Source organism: Xiphophorus hellerii, chromosome 19 (assembly GCF_003331165.1).
Source record: "Xiphophorus hellerii strain 12219 chromosome 19, Xiphophorus_hellerii-4.1, whole genome shotgun sequence".
Classification (NCBI taxonomy): domain Eukaryota; kingdom Metazoa; phylum Chordata; class Actinopteri; order Cyprinodontiformes; family Poeciliidae; genus Xiphophorus; species Xiphophorus hellerii.
Genome location: NC_045690.1, coordinates 25,956,339 through 25,972,658, shown reverse-complemented (window position 1 = coordinate 25,972,658; position 16,320 = coordinate 25,956,339). Strand labels below are relative to the sequence as shown.

Here is a 16,320-nt window from a genome sequence, read left to right as displayed (position 1 = left end):
GTTGCAGAACAGCGGCCCTTGAGGACTTGAGTTTGACCCCTGTGGGCTACACACAGTGGCCTGTAAGCATTGAGATCATTAACAAGATCATCCTGTGTAATTGTTTGCTGATCCCTCACCTTTCTCAAGATCTTCCTCACTGTTTGAGGAAAGATCTTGTATGAAGCCAGGAGTTTCATTCCCCTATAATTGTATGAACAGTTGTTACCAAGGTTCTTGTTGATGGTCTTGGAGCCTTTTGTAATTTGTCTTTTTTTTCTCCTTCAACAACTTTTTGAAGATGTAGATGGCTCAAGATTTTTGGTGGTTGTTCTCTCTTTTTAAAGAAAGAAAACCCTTGATGCTTTTTTTTCCCCCTCAGGTGTTGGGCAAGGACCACCCAGACGTGGCCAAGCAGCTGAACAACCTCGCCCTGCTGTGCCAGAACCAGGGCAAGTATGAGGAGGTGGAGTATTACTACATGAGAGCTCTGGAGATCTACCAGACCAAACTAGGACCAGATGACCCCAACGTGGCCAAAACCAAGAACAACCTGGTGAGGAAGGTTGAAGCTTTTAGGAGGGAAAACATTCCAAAGCATAAAATACTCCCGTCTCGAGGCTGAGACTTTGGCCTCGTTGGATCTCTTTTCACTGTAATTCTGATCACAATAACTGGTTCTGTGTTCTTTAGGCTTCCTGTTACCTAAAGCAGGGCAAATTCAAGCAGGCTGAGACTCTGTATAAAGAAATCCTCACCCGCGCGCATGAGAGGGAGTTTGGCTCTGTTGATGGTAAGATTATATAAGATTATCAACTAGATAATAACATATATAGTTATCACAAACAAGTTAAAAGTATTCAACAGTCCTTGATCTACCTAAAGAAAATAATTTTCTTTGTTCAGACTTCTATTGCAGTGATTGGGGGGAAGAAAACGAAACATTTGTTGTTTCTTGGGTATCAACTGGTCAGAGCTGGTCAGGTGTAGAGATGCACCGATTGGATATTATCCATATCGTCCCAATATTGAAGGAAAGAAAAATGATAGATCAGATATTCTATGCTTTGTTCTGTGAGCGGCATCATGTTTTATTATTTATTTTACATTATATTTCGAATTCCTAATTGCTCTTTCTGAACCATTTGAAAGAAGGTTTGTTTCAGTTTATTTTTACATCTTTTACCAAAATAGCCAACCTATTGTTTTTGTCAGTTTCAGTTTCTTTATTACTTATTTTACATTGGCTGTTCTACTCCTAATTACACTGACTGAACAAATGGAAGTTGTTTTTAAATGTTTTTATATGTATTGTTGTATTTCAGGGTTCTGTACTGGTGCAGAGTTAGCAAATACATTTATAATTCAGTACTGTCTGTTTTAAAAAAGAAACATTTTAAATAAATTCAGCCATGTTTTTCTACATCGACCGATACTAAACCTCAGATATATCAGAAGTAAGAAAGAAAAAAAAAAGTGGCGCTGCATCCCTTGTCAAGTGTAAAATTAACCAGTTGTGGTGGCCAGTCAGAGGTCATCTGTAGTTCTGACTGAATTACAGCTGACATAGAGACAAAAATAATTAAAAACTATTTTTAAAGCAACCCCCAACTTCTGCTGTCAAAAGGAAGATGGCTGTAAACAAAAACAACCTTTTAGTTTACATGTTCTAGTTGCCACAGCTGATTTTTTTATTTTCTCTTTCAGATGAGAACAAACCAATCTGGATGCATGCTGAAGAGAGAGAGGAGCAAAGCAAGGCGAGTTTGCAACACACTGATTTTTAAACGTCCGTTCAAAATCATTTTATTGTTAACTCTCACGTATTGGGATGTTCCTTAATAGCAGTGGTGCACAAGTTGACAATTTCAGGTTCAGTCTTGCAAGTCAAAGGCTTTAACCTGCCTGTGTTATTGGAATACAACACAGAATAAATGCTGTATGTTCAGGCTACTCTTTCTAAAGAATAGTTTTGTATGTTATTTCACAGGGGAAACTGAAGGACAGTTCACAATTTGGAGAATATGGAGGCTGGTACAAAGCATGTAAAGTTGACAGGTCAGTTTTTCCTCACATATGACCTCGTCAGCTTGAAATATTGTTTATTATCAAGCGTGTTTTTGATATTCCAGGTTCATCCAAGTTATTCCCACTTCCAAATTACCACAGAACACACCTGAACCGATTTACACATTTTCTTTGAAAGATTTGTAATTTGTATTGTGGAGATGGCTAAAATGACCATGCAGTAAATCAGTAAACAATCACCGTTCTTATTTTATTGATCAACAAAGTGACTTACAAACATTATAATCCTCTCACCGCTTTCCAGCCCCACGGTGACCACAACCCTGAAGAACCTGGGAGCTCTTTACAGGCGGCAGGGCAAGTTTGAGGCAGCCGAGACTCTGGAGGAGGCAGCCATGCGCTCCAGAAAGCAGGTGGGCGGTTTCACTTCTGCTGGTTGATATATATATATATATATATATATATATATATATATATATATATATATATATATATATATATATATATACATACATATATATAAACAAAATATTGAAAATTAGTTAAAAATTTAACTTAATGAAAATGCTAATTTTGATTTAAACAATCTAAAAATATTGAGGGTTTCTTCTTTGAGAAGACTTAAATAGAATCTGGACCAGAAATGGTCAGAGAACAGAGCAGGATAGCTCACACTGCAGAACTTTTTCTGAAGAACTATGTGTAAGAATATCCAAGTGAAACTGTAAGAGTCACATGGCAAAAACCTTTGGTTAGAATATATCAAAACAATATGAGATAAAAACATGCTGAAGTAGTTGCACCTAATATCTTATTCAAGTCTAGATCAGCAAATGGCATGACACATTACTGTCTAGATATTAAAAAGTAATTAATTGAATTACTTTGTCGTGGTTTATAAAATAGTTGCAGTGAAATTACATTGACCTGTTGTTGCAACCCGTTCCATTTTTAAAGTAACCTACCGAGCTCTGTTGTGTTTCAGGGTCTGGACAACGTGCACAAGCAACGCGTTGCCGAGGTTCTCAGTGAACCAGAGGCCGGCGACAAGCAACGCAGCCGAGAGAGTCTGACTTCAGACACGGTGAAGTACGAGAGCGGGCCGGACGGTGGCGAGGAAGTGAGTATGAGCGTGGAGTGGAACGGGGTAAGTACAGTACACAGCCCTCAGCACTTTATACCAGCAGCCTGTCAGCTGAAACAACAGCTACTATGACACTCAGCCTCCATCTTTATGGACCAAAGCCACAGTTGCAAATGAGTGAAGGGAGTGAGGATAAAAGCAAAGCACTACAACCATCTGAAAGTTTTGTTCAATCAGCGTTGTAAACTTAACACCTGTTTCTTTTATTAGATTACAATTAATGTCTGTTTGGATGTTTGGGGGGAAAAACATTGTTCAGTTGCTTCTCTCAGTAAAGATGCATACAAAGTGTTTTCTCTAAAACAGAATAGCATTATCTAAAATGGAAACAATTTTACTGTTCGATCAGCTACTTGTGGATGATTTCAATAGTATCTTACTGATGATGCTGATTGACTGTCGCTGCCGTTTCCATGCTGCTGTTGCAGTTGGGGATTGCTTATTGTAGGTTTATCTCTTACAGAAACTCTGACTTTTTTGGACAAAACAGGCACACAAACATATATTTTAAAAAGATGAAAAACATATCGCTATATAGGTCTGAAGTTGTTGAAAAGATTTAATGCAGTGAAAGTGGGAAAAAAATGAATATTGAATTTTTATTTAAGTGTTATATGTTGTACCAAGTGGGGTTGAAAAGTGAGTAGACAATTTAAAGGTGCCTCAAGGGTTAAAACTCAAGTAACACAAGTTGAATTGTAGTCCTTTAATGAGCCATCAAAAAATCTAAGATTTTTTACATTTTTTGTATGATTTCTGATCTATAATTTAGTAAATTTCAAATGTTGCTCTTTTAATGTTACAGTAGCATAAAAGGTTATAGGACATGGATTTTAATTATAAAACCTTTTAAAAAGAATTATATTATATCTTCTATGAAACAAATTGAAGTTTCATCATTTGAGGGGAAAAGCTACTGAACTATTGTGACCACACAAAGCGTTTTTCTTATGATGCATTAACTAGTTATATTTGTGTATATTTATGACAAAGACACAATAACAACAAACATTTAGCATCTTATATTAGCAGTTACTAGCATTAGCCTGGCTAGCCACCTGAATGGACAGCTTACATACAGCTTCCTGTATCTCTGTGCTTCTTCTGACTTCATTCTTCAACATTTCACTAATACTGAAATTGTGGAACTTTCAGTCATCTTTCTGAAATAACTTCCATACTGAAGTGTTGTTGGCTCGATCTGGTAGCATTCAATGATTTTCTTTATGGACATCGAGACTTTGGCCTTATCCACATGTAGCAAGGTTCTTATAAAAATGATTAACTCCACCACATTGTTTAAAAAGAAAAAAAAAAATCATACACTTAGGATCGGTTTAAGAAAAGTTTTCATCCGCGTGAATCCCCACAAATCCCCCTCTGAGCTTTGTTTTAAATGTTGATTGGGAATCTTGTCAAAGTATGTTGATATATTGGTGCATTGTTTGTCGCAGACCTTAAAACTCTGTTTTTCCATGTACAGCGAACCCTCGTTTTTCGCGCGGGTTGCGTTCCAAAAATAGGCGAAATCCGTGAAGTACTGTAGTTGCCTTTATTTTTTTACAATTATTATACAGCATAATTAAATACTCTACATTGAAACCAAAGAACAAAACCTGTTTTCAGGCCCAAGCATTTTTTTAAACAAATATAACTCTTTCTTACAAATAACTACAGTAAAATAATAATTGTAATCATCAATACGAAGTACAGTAGGAGAAATTGTGACTCGATTATTTCACTGTTCTTCCGACTGTAACGCTGCGGCCTGACTCCGCTCTCTAGTGTCTTTTTCTTCTGAAGCCTGTGGTGCAGGTGTGTGTTTTCGAGAGAAGAACATAGTTATCGGTAGTTGTTGTCGTTCTTTTTTCTTCTGGGCAAAAATATTTGCCAAAATTTGCCAAGCTGTATTATGTATATTTAAATACCGTAACGTTATTGGCACACAGGTGGAGAAGAAGCGCGGAGACTGTTTAGCCAATCAGGACGCAGAACACAATGCACTGTGGAAAAAAACTGCACAAAAAACTCTGCGAAGCAGCGAGGCCATGAAAGGAGAACCACGTTATAGCGAGGGTTCACTGTACACACGCAAACAGAAATGCTGTTTTCTCAAATCTCCACTTCTGTTGGAGTTTTCATAAATAATCGTTTTTAGTGATTTTAAACTGAGCTTTTTGGATGAAAGGCCAAAATGCATTAAAATATATTCGTTTCCCCAGAAATCCGGCTATGTGTGGACTAGGCCCAAGAGTATGTTTTTTTTTTTTACCCCTCCAGGGGGTCTTTTGTGGGCTCTAGTGTCCCTTATATGACAGTAGGCTGACAGGAAACGGTGAAGAAGAGGGGGGAAGACATGCGGCAAATATCATCGGGTCCGGGAGTAGAACCCGCGACGGCCGCGTTGAGGACTCAAGGCCTCCAAATATGGGTCGCGCTAACCGCTACGCCACCACGGCACTCCTAAGAGTATGTTTAGTTTAAAGCAGGCCAATCAGTGATCTGGTCCAGTCAAGGATAAAATCATTAGATCCCAGATGTCTGCTAGCTTAAAATGTTCTCTGTTCCACTTTTTACCCACTAAAACATTTTTCTACAGTAAATCTACCACATATAAACCCATCCAGCCTGACTCTCTGCAGCACAGTCACGTTTCTAACCTTCTGGAGAGTCTGCAGTGTTCTGCTTCCAGTCGCTGCAGTGACGCTACATGTGGATGTAGACTTGGCTGTAAATTGCTGCTGCTTCTGCTGAACTAGTCCTCTTGCATAGCAACGGTTGCCATAGCACCCTGAACAATCAATGAGCATCTGAGCCACCCCTGGTCATGACTGTGGGAGTGTTTCTAGAGAGGATGCAGCCGAACGATACACCTGAACCCAACTGAGCTTCAGAGGGGATTGGTTTTGTCTTCATTTATACTTAACAGAAAAAAATATTCAACTGAATTTATATTATTAATAGATGATGAACTGTTGATTTACAATACATTATTGTCAAACTTGTTACATTTTTATGCCTGTTCTTCACCATCTATCTGCAATTTCAAAGCCATATTTTGGTTTTCAACTTGTCAAACAAATTGTTTCCTCTTCAGTGCCTCTACAGGCAACTGTGAAACCACTTCTAACCTCTAATTAATAAATCAAACTGAAAAATCTTTTCTGACTTAACCAGGGCTCTGTACTGTACTCCTGCTTGATGTTCTCTATCTGTGTGCATTGTGCTGCATGAGTCCATGCATTTGTTTGATGTGCTGCTTTCTGAGAACGAAAACTGACTATATCCTCATTTTTTTCCTTGGCTTTGTTTTTGTTTTTGTTTTTTTTACCTTTGTCCCTAAACATATTTGCAGCCAGGGAGAGGAAATAAAGAAATGGCAGTACATAGCTTATCTCTTTTTAGCTCTACTTTAAATACAAGAAAAAAATCAGAATTGGAAAAAATGTCTAAGTTAGTAGCTTAATGAGGGGGGTGACATTTTTTAATAGGTTAGTTGAGCAAAAAAACAAAACAAACTTCTATATCTGTTGGCAAAATAATTCAACCCCCCGATTCAGCAGAGCTCTGGCTGCTCTCGTGTGTTTTCTTTATTCCTCTCTTATTTAGTTTTTTTTTTTTTGCTGTGCTTTAACAAAGCTCCACCGCCTTAATAAAAGTCTCTCAGCTGTTTTCCAAATTCAGGCACAGGATTAAACCAGCACAGAGAACTGTTAAACAGCTCCACCTAGTGGTCAAACCTAAAAAATGCAGTATTTCGTGATAAAGTAATAGTGGAAAATGGAAGTCAGACCTCGAGAAAAGGTTTTCTAGACAATTGAGGAACCTTAGACCCATTTGTGGAAATCAGACCTGCTGTACGTGCACAAATTGGGAAAATATCACATTGTTTACCATATTGAATGACATAAATATATATTTCGATTTGTGCCTTTTGTTTTACTTTTTTTTTTGTTTGATGTGTGTACAGATCTAGTGCTTCCTTCCACTGTTTGGTGAACAGAGCTTGTGTCTGATTAGTGTCTGCTGCTGTTTTTGTTTCCCTCCATCTGCCTGCTTAGCTTTTGCAACTTTTGCTCCATGTCTCATGTGCCTTTGTTCCTCTACCTGTCACTGTTTATATTTCTTTCTCTCTCTTGTCTTTCTGCTCTGTCTGGATGGCAGGCTTAACTCCAGATGCCTTGTAATGGTTCTAAAAACTTGTCTTCTGCATGACGGATGCCTGGCCTCACCTCGCCTCCACCCCTCCAGCTTTGCGGTTTTCTTCAATTTCCGGCTCCAACCCCTCACTCTTTTCTTTTTTTTTTTTTTTCCTGGAGGGATTCTTCACACCACACTGATACCACTCTGACGCCCCTCTAACCCCACTGAACCGTTCATCTGCTGTGGGTGGTGGGCGACCACTGTGACAGTATGTCCATAAACATAGCTGTTCTCTTCATTTTGGCCTGAACTCCAAAACAATGAGCTTATTGTTCAGTTACTGTTCCTTGCAAAAGTTTTCATATTTCTGCAACTTTTTCTCCTTTTGTCAGGATACAATCATAAAATGCAGTGTTGTGATCTTTGGAGGATTGTGTGAGAGAGACTAACACAAAGTAGTGCATAATTGTGAAATAGAATGAAAAGATACAGTTTTCAAAACCTTTTACAAATTAAAATCTGAAAAGGGCAGCAATTTGTTTTTGATTCAGCACCTTTTACTTTGATATACACTAAAAAATATGTATCATAGCAACCAGCTGCCTTCAGAAGTCACCTGATTAGTCGGTACATCTGCTGCACAACATCCACAGTGAATCCTGGTGGTGGCAGCATTATTCTGGGTAGACGGAAAAGAAATGGCTGGTCAAAGTAAATGGACAATTGTAAACATGTGACCAAAGATCTACATTCATATGTAGGACTGCAGCTAACAATTATTTTAGTAATTGAGTATTTTATCAGGTATTCGGATAAAGAAATTGGCACATTATTCAGATTTTTCATTTAAGACCTTTTAGGCCTATTTTATACTAGAAATATGTTTTTAAAAAAAGGCAAATAAACAATTCAATTCTCTACTCAAAATAAGAAAATAAAAATTTTATTGCCTAAAATTTAATAACACTTTAGTGAACACTTGATCATATGTAGCAAATTTACTATTTATTTGACTTATTTTACTAATTGACTATTTATTTTGCGGAGTTGGTAAGAAAAGCTGTTTTGATAATGACTGAAGAGAACGGGATATAAAAAATACATGGAAGCTACTTTGTGTTGGTTTATTGCTTAAAAGCTCTAAAAATAAGAAGAAGGTTTGTGATTGTAACTTGAACAAGTTATAAGGGGGAATGAATTCTTTTGCATCACATTTAAACAGCTAACGTTGTTAGCTGTTTAGAGCTCCACAGAGCTGTCGGATGGTTGTTCTAATTCTTACACATGTTGTTTCTTACGACACCTGTGTATGTACAGTATATGCAGTTTTATGGAAACGTGGATCTCATTTATCAGAAATTAGTTTGGACAAAAACCTTAAAAGAAATGTTGGTTTTTGTTCAAAAAGCAGGTTTTCGACTATATTAAAAATAATCAGGATCAAAGCATTGGATCTGCTCCTCTGTCATTAGTCGTGTTTGTAAAAACGGAGCCGACCTGAAGGCTTCACGTCCTAATGAAACAAAACTGTACCAAAGTGGCCAGGACGAAGAGAAATAACACAGATGAGAAAAGAGACATTATGGCTGATGGTGATTTTCCTTTGGGTCAGAATGAAAGGGAAACATTTGGATGTTCAAAGATATCAGCTCCTATTAAAATTCACTACAATAATCTTAATGTCTTATAAAAACATAGCCTGTAGATGGCATTATGATATGACCAGATATCCCAGTCAGAGAACACACAGTAGATGTTATTCAAACTTTGTCAAATCCATTTAAAGCATGTCACCAGGTTATGATATCCTGCGGTTCTAATGAACTGTATTATCCATTTTCTGTTGACAGAAATAATCCGAGTAGTGACTAAACACATTGTAAATAACAGCATCAGCATGATCAGGAGCAGCGTAGCTTGTAGTTCTGCACATCTAGGTCTCACTTCCTGCCACAGTAGCCAATAGTTTGTCACTTTGTGCTCGTCTGTTTACTGGGAGGTCAGGGGTCAATAGAGCATCTGAATGGCAGCTGGTTTTCATGCAGGAGGAATTAAAATGTGGATTTAAGAAAAGCTGCAAGTTTTTTATTATCATTATTTATTTAACTTAAAACTGTATTCAGATAAATTCAACTGAACAAAAGAGTTTCATCTTTACCGTCTGTGTATCTATCTTAAGGTTGGTAGTGAGAAAGTGACGGCATTTGGTGTAAACAAGCATTTATTGTTGCATTTCCTGAAACTTTGGGGTTTAACTAGCCTTTTCCTCAGCCTGTCCTCGACTTCTGCTACTAATATTCTGTGTCCTCTGTCTCGTTTGTGCATCTCCCAGTTTCTTTAACTTCTAATAAAACCTAATCTCTCTGCTTTACCTGATCCTGTGCCTCTTGCCTCTTTGTGCGTTCCTTCTCTGCTTCTGTGTGCCTTCGTGACCGAATGAGTTTCTTGCACCACACAGCAGCAAAACACTTTCATATCTCACTTTCCCGTGTCCTTTTTCATTCCACATTTTTGTAAATTATCTTTCAAATTGTCAATCTTCATGTTCCAGAGGTTTACTGGGTAGCTTGGTGTCCAGGAGTTCACTAACCTCAGTTGACTTCTTGGAGACATTGGGTTTGTCAAAGCTATAGTCTAGATAGCCTGAGATCAAAGTTAGCTGTACTTTACAACATGATCAAACTGTTTTAGGTTAAAGCAGAAAAGCCTTTATGCTTCAGAAATAATGTAGCATAATTATCACAATTTAACTAGTCATTCTTTTCCAATATTGACAGATAGACTCAAGGAGTTACCAAGGTAACCACTAAATTTAGTGCTAGATTTCAACTCCTTGGAGCAAAGAATAATATGCAGTCCAGAGAAAAAAAATTTAACACCCTACAATAACATATGTATATTACAATAATACAGAACCTAGAAACTGATCACCCAACAATGGTTTATTGGTAAGGGTGCACCGATAAATTGACCGATTGGAAAATTTTCCCCGATTTTCGTAACTTTGGGTGACCGACTATCGGCCGATCTTAAACCCAGGACAGTAACCTCCACACGTGGTGCGTCTGCTCCACCAACTGCGCCACCCAGACCTCTACTCCTGTAAAAGTGGCTATAGCAGATTTTCAGAGTCAAAATTAAACCCACACATTAAAGTTCCAGCTCTGCCTTATCAATGAGTGTGCAAATACGTCAATCAACATCAGTTTGTGCTTGTTTTGATGTTGTTTTTTGATCTCACTGCAAAACTTGTTTGTCTGGTATGAAATATTGTAAAACTGTTTTGCATAAAGTTGTAAATATGTAATTAATTATATTGGTGTTTTACCAGTTCATCGTATTAGTGCACCAACCTTTGATCGTTCTTTTCTTAGACATGAGAGATGCACAAAGCAGAAATTTGTGACCCATGTAAGATCACCAAGTTTGACCTATCAGTATCAGACGATTTCACTTTAGTACATACAAATACAAATTTTAGAATTTAAAGTACATATGCAAGCCGATGGTTATTCATGTTGGGATCTGTGGTGATGTCAGTAATTGTGTGTGAGGAAAGAGTGTTGCTGCCAATAGCTGTGTTTCCATTACAAATGTGTGCAAATCTTTGTCGATATTCTGCTAATGTTGAAAAAACACAATTTCGTAATTGTGTTTTTTCCTGAAGGACCCCGATCCGTCCTTCAGGGACGGATCGGGGTCCTTCAGGGACAGATCGGGGTCCCTGAAGAGACGCGGCTTTCCATTAAATAAGAAATTAAATTAAAACCACACATGAATAAGCTTATTCACATAAGTCATTAAAAATCATGGCAGCAATAGATGTAAAGAGTTTTTCATAATTCAGCCTTGGTGCTAGCGTTCATCATCTATCAGCCAATCAGAGGCAACGTCGGCATCTCATGCAGGCGTTGGAGCAACTTGGGGGCGGCTATGTGGCGCTTTGTGGAGATTATAGTTGTGATTTTACAGAAGATCTATGAATTCAACACGTTGGAATGACGCACAACCTTTTATGACCCGTGTGATGCTGTGAGAGCTCTGATGGAGGCAGCTGTACATTGTCCAAAAAACACAAAAACATCAAACTTCTACTACTTCCTGTAATAGGAAGTATTACAGTTTTACTTCCTATTACTACATCCTGTTATAGGAAGTAGTATTTTTCTCCATTAGTAACATCCAGCTGTTGATCACATCACTAGTGGTATGTGAAAAAAGTTTTTCCACTGCAGAAACATACATTTCAATACAGCTGAAAAACCACCTGATCCTAGCGCAAAAAACGTTTTATTCATAAACGTGAGTTTTTCAAAATTGGCCTGTTTCCATAGAGCGGATTTATTTTCATAGTTTCAATTTGCATAATTTTATGGTCAATGGAAACACAACCAGAGCGACCTGGTAGGCCTTAGTCACTGAACATCATCCGATTCCAGTCACAAGCCAGTTTTTCTTGGTGCATCTCAATTGCAAACTAAATGCTGGTCAAATATGAACGTCCTTAACATCTGTGCATATCTTAGAAAGTGGCGTGAGTAAGGGTAAGCCTGTGATGTGTCCCACCAGGACGGATCGGGGTCCCTGAAGAGAAGCGGCTCCTTCAGTAAACTACGGGCGTCGCTCCGTCGAAGCAGCGAGAAACTGGTCCGCAAGCTAAAAGGCGGCAGTTCGTCACGAGACGGCGAGCACAAAACCCCCGGGTAACTATCAGCTCTAGAGTCCTGCATTAACTGCTACAGGTGGCTCCTGTCACACACTGGAGCCTGGAGGAGCAGGCTGGCTGGTGCGCTAACCAGAACCAAAACAAGTGAACTCTTCTACTTCGCCGGTGGTGAAGTGGTGTAACTCTGAAGCTGTGTTTGCACACAAGTGTTTTTAGGGACTCTTGTCCCATATGCAATTATTACTTTTCCCCCTACATTTCTTTATAGGTGTCTTATCTACATGAAACAGAAACAAACTCTGACTTTTGTAAAGTGCCTTGGTTTTTGGTAAAAACGGTTCTTTTTTTAGGTGAAAGTGGGGTGAACAAAGTACTTTTAGAAGTATTGTAAACTAGTATATAATATCTTTTATAGATACATGCAGTATTGTAAAAAGAACAAATTTAAAGTGGTATTTACATCTGGGGTCATTTTGTAACATTAAAGAAACATGTTAATTCTCCAGATAGAAAATATGATTTTAGAGAAAAGCGTAATTTAAAAAGGGTGCTGCCCTAATGGAAAAACACATCTCGAGGAATTTAACACATTTCCAAAAGATTATGTTTTTTAAAAAAAATCCATTAAATCCTTATATTTTATTTAAGCAACATTTGCTATTCTCTTTTTTTTTATGTATGAGTTCTTGCATTTTCTTAGCACTTGCACTGACTGATACACAGCCCTTAAAGTGCTGATGGTAAGAAATCTTTAACCTCCGTGTGTAAGATCATTTTTTTTGATTGACTTGAACGACGGAGATTTGAAACCTGCGAGTCGGACTTTAATGGCTCCGTAAACCAAACCTGAACATCTTCACAGTGAAAAACCAAAGACTAACAGATAAATGGAGGCGTAGCGGGCCGTGTCTAACTACTAATGTCTCCCAGTGATTTTTCCATCGCACTTGTTGTGCCCATGGAAATAATTTCCAACTAATCGTTCCATCTATTCACTGCATTTCGTGGCTGAACTGTAACTTGTTCTGGACTTTTACAAGTCTATCTTTTTGTTATTAAATGTCTGCATGGCTGTCCTGTGTAGAATAAAAATGTATTTTTTTTCATTGTTCTGTTTTTCTTTTTTTTTTTTATTTATGAATAAATTTTTATTTCTTCTGAATGTCGACTTGCATGCCTCATCTTTGTTCTTGCTGGTCTCTTGTGTTCCTTGGTGCTGCTCTTCACTGGGCCTCATGATGGTGACGGACAGGATGTTGGTGTTCCTCATCACCATCATGACAGACTCACTGATGTGTAACGTCAATGCAAGGAATGTGCATCGTAAAGTATTTTTTAAAAAATACTAAACCTTTAGAGTATTAAATGCACTTTCAGATGGACGTTTGCTGCAGTGACATTCACATAAAACTAAGTTTTATGCTTTATGTTTTGAGTGTGTGTTGAACTTGCAGTGTGAATGTCTTGGTGCACAACATAGTAAAACTGTTTCTTAAATCTTTTTATTCACTGCAAAAACATAAAATCTTACCAAGCATGTTGGTCTATTTTGTAGAGCAAATATTATAATTCACTTGAAATAAGACAAAACTAACTTAAAAGTAACTTTTCAACAAAATACAGGAAATTGTTTTAAGTCAATATTCCTTAATATTGATGACAAGTACTTATTGAATTGGCAGATTATTTCACTTATCAGAGAAAATTTTTCCCATGTTATAAGTGAAATAATGTCCAAATGAAACTAGTACTTTTTAAAATCAATATTAAGGAATTATATATATATATTTTTAAAATCTTAGTTTTGTCTTATTTCAAGTGTACTCGGCCAAAAATACTTGGTAAGATTTTGTGTTTTTCAGTGTTGGTAACTAAGCACAGATCAGTAGCTGGTTTCACAGTTTGGTCTGCCAGACCCAACTCAATCTGAATGGTCAGTCACAACTGCTGTCCCATCAGTAAAAGGCAGAATAATCTGACTTTTTTTTCCTTTATTTATTTTTTTTCCAATTTTACACAAACATGCAGCCCAAAATGTCATAACTGATGTCTAACAACACACACACATTGCTGAATTTTCCATCAAATTAACAAACTAAATGTGTAAAAAAAAAAATTTGCAGATTTGTGTCAAGTGGTGCTAACATTGTACATGTCTAATCTGAATACAGAAGATCCGATACATTATTGTGGAACTAACCTTTTTGTGACATTATCATTAACCCTCATGTAACTCCACTGAGTTTAAAAGCTCACGGCTGACTTTCCACCCCTCACCTCTGACCCCTGACCCCTCACCCTGCCTCTCTGCATGTGGGAGCAGCATGAAGCGGGCCAGCTCTCTGGGGGTTCTTAACTTGCCGGACAAGCCTGCCAGAGACCACTACCAAGTAAGGAAGCCCGACTGTCAAAACATTGGTGTTTGCAGTGAGTTCTCCGGTTTGTTTTTCTAACTGCTGTTTTGCCAAAAGCTTTCATAACCGTTAAAGTTTATCACAATAATTCATGTTCCATTTGTGTTACTATATGTGCTGTTAAGCACAAAGTAGTGCATAAGTTAAGTGGAAGAAAGAAGATGCGTGGATTTTTGCCTTTTTAAAAAACAAACAAATATCAGAGAAGTGTGGAATGCATTTGTATTCGCCCCCCCTTTTAATAAGATACCCCCAAATAAAATCCAGCGTGACCAGTCTTTAAAGTAGTAAACAATGTTTAATTTAATGTTAATGTGATGTGTGAAGCAGGGTTGTAATAGTTTCGTTTTTTTCATTGTAGTTTAGTTTTATTTGTGGTGATTTTTCTTTTGTCTAATTCAGTTAGTTTAAATTAGTTTTTTGAGTATTTTTGCTAGTTTTTATTCATTATTGTTAGGTAAATATTACTTAAAGTTTTTACTAGTTAATTACATTTTTTATTTTATTCAAGTTAACAAAAATGTTTTCTCATTTTCAGGCGTCATTAATTGTAGTTAACAATAAAGGCCTTGGTGGGAAGGCATCAGAGGACATTAGGGAACAAACAGCAGACGGGTGGGAAATTTTAAAGCGTGATTAAGTTCTATGTTAACAGCCTGTATTAACTTTGAACATCTCACTAATCACTGTTCAGTCCATCATCTGAAAATGGGAAGAGTATGCTCACCTGTAAGACTACCCAAACATGGCTATCCACCAAAACAGGCAGGTTACCTTTGCCCCTCATTTGGGATATTTCTCTTATTGTGCATTAACAAGTTGGGTGTTTATGGGGAAATGGCAAGAAGACGACTATTGCTTATATAAAGCTAAAAGGTTTTGCTTTAAATTTGCCACGAACCATGTAGAGTACATGGCAAACATGGAATTCAAATTCACTAATACTTGGATGCCAAAGGGAAATTAACACACCAAACCAAGTGTGAAACCAACCAAAGTACACGGTTTCAGTTTAGGTCTCAGCAAAGTTTAGCAAACTCTGTGTAAAAAAAAAAAAACTGAAAAAGAAAAGTCATTTTGTAAACTATTTTATTTAAATACCCAAATTTAAGACATCTGTGTGTCAGTTTCCTTGATGGACAAACGAGTTTTGAATCTTAACAGCATATGGAATTGTTTAAATAATTATTCTCATTTTTGCATCAAAGCAAAAGTCACTAAACTCTTCTGATATTAGGGAACAAAAAGCTTGAAAGAAACACAACGATAACGCTGTTTGTTATTAATCAAATATGCGAAAGTTAGTTGTTGTTTTTTTTTTCTTGTGGTGCATTTAAAGAACTAAGGGGAAAAAAGGAATTTGAAGAATCTGATTCCTTTTCTTCCTCCACCCAGATGTGATCAAGGTTAAACTGTAGAGTTAGACTGGAGCTTCTGTTCCTCTTTACCTGTGGAGCCATTTGAATAAACTTGAGCCAAATATGAAATAATTTTCCTCCATTGTGACGACAGTGAATAAAACTATTGATCCAACCCATAAAATTAAGATCAAAACTAATTTGAAGGGTTTTATTATTTGTTTGTTTTTTAGCTTCGGCTGACATAGAACTTTATGCATGCATTTATGCATTTGCTCGGGCAATAAAATATCATTTATCAAACAGTTGGTCCAAATTTCTGGTAATTCTGGGAATTACACTTTGGTGGTAGAACAATTTTTTTTCATGACAAAACAACCCAATTCTGATTTTACACTTTGGTGCAAGTTGTAGATTACTGTCTGTGATTGGAGCAACTTGACCCTGGATGCTGCAAGAAAAGGGAAGACAGAAAATTAAGATTTTAAGAAAACTATTGTGAGGTGATCAGTTGTTTAAAGCGGTGAAAAAAAAACCCCACACCTTGTTTTCAATTCTTAAAAAGTGGAAAAGAACTGAACCCCCCTT

General features: G+C 37.2%; 2 protein-coding genes across 8 annotated transcripts in view; both read left to right on the top strand.

Moving 5' to 3' along the window:
• The window catches only part of LOC116708618 (MAP/microtubule affinity-regulating kinase 3-like), a gene marked incomplete at its 5' end in the record, with an annotated part of 485,947 nt that overhangs the window by 87,722 nt on the left and 381,905 nt on the right, over nt 1–16,320 (top strand). The window lies entirely within an intron of this gene.
• klc1a (kinesin light chain 1a) overlaps nt 1–16,320 on the top strand; it is a 39,557-nt gene that overhangs the window by 19,659 nt on the left and 3,578 nt on the right. For 2 of the 7 annotated variants that reach the window (XM_032546503.1, XM_032546504.1), the window contains exons 8-15: nt 362–535; nt 673–772; nt 1,687–1,739; nt 1,970–2,037; nt 2,312–2,420; nt 2,993–3,154; nt 11,864–11,997; nt 14,284–14,350. In XM_032546503.1, the coding sequence (XP_032402394.1) occupies nt 362–535; nt 673–772; nt 1,687–1,739; nt 1,970–2,037; nt 2,312–2,420; nt 2,993–3,154; nt 11,864–11,997; nt 14,284–14,350 (867 nt within the window). Of the gene's footprint in view, nt 1–361; nt 536–672; nt 773–1,686; nt 1,740–1,969; nt 2,038–2,311; nt 2,421–2,992; nt 3,155–7,315; nt 9,671–11,863; nt 11,998–14,283; nt 14,351–16,140; nt 16,236–16,320 lie in introns of those variants that run through there. The other 5 variants (XR_004336718.1, XM_032546505.1, XM_032546506.1 and 2 more) reach the window with 5 other exon arrangements.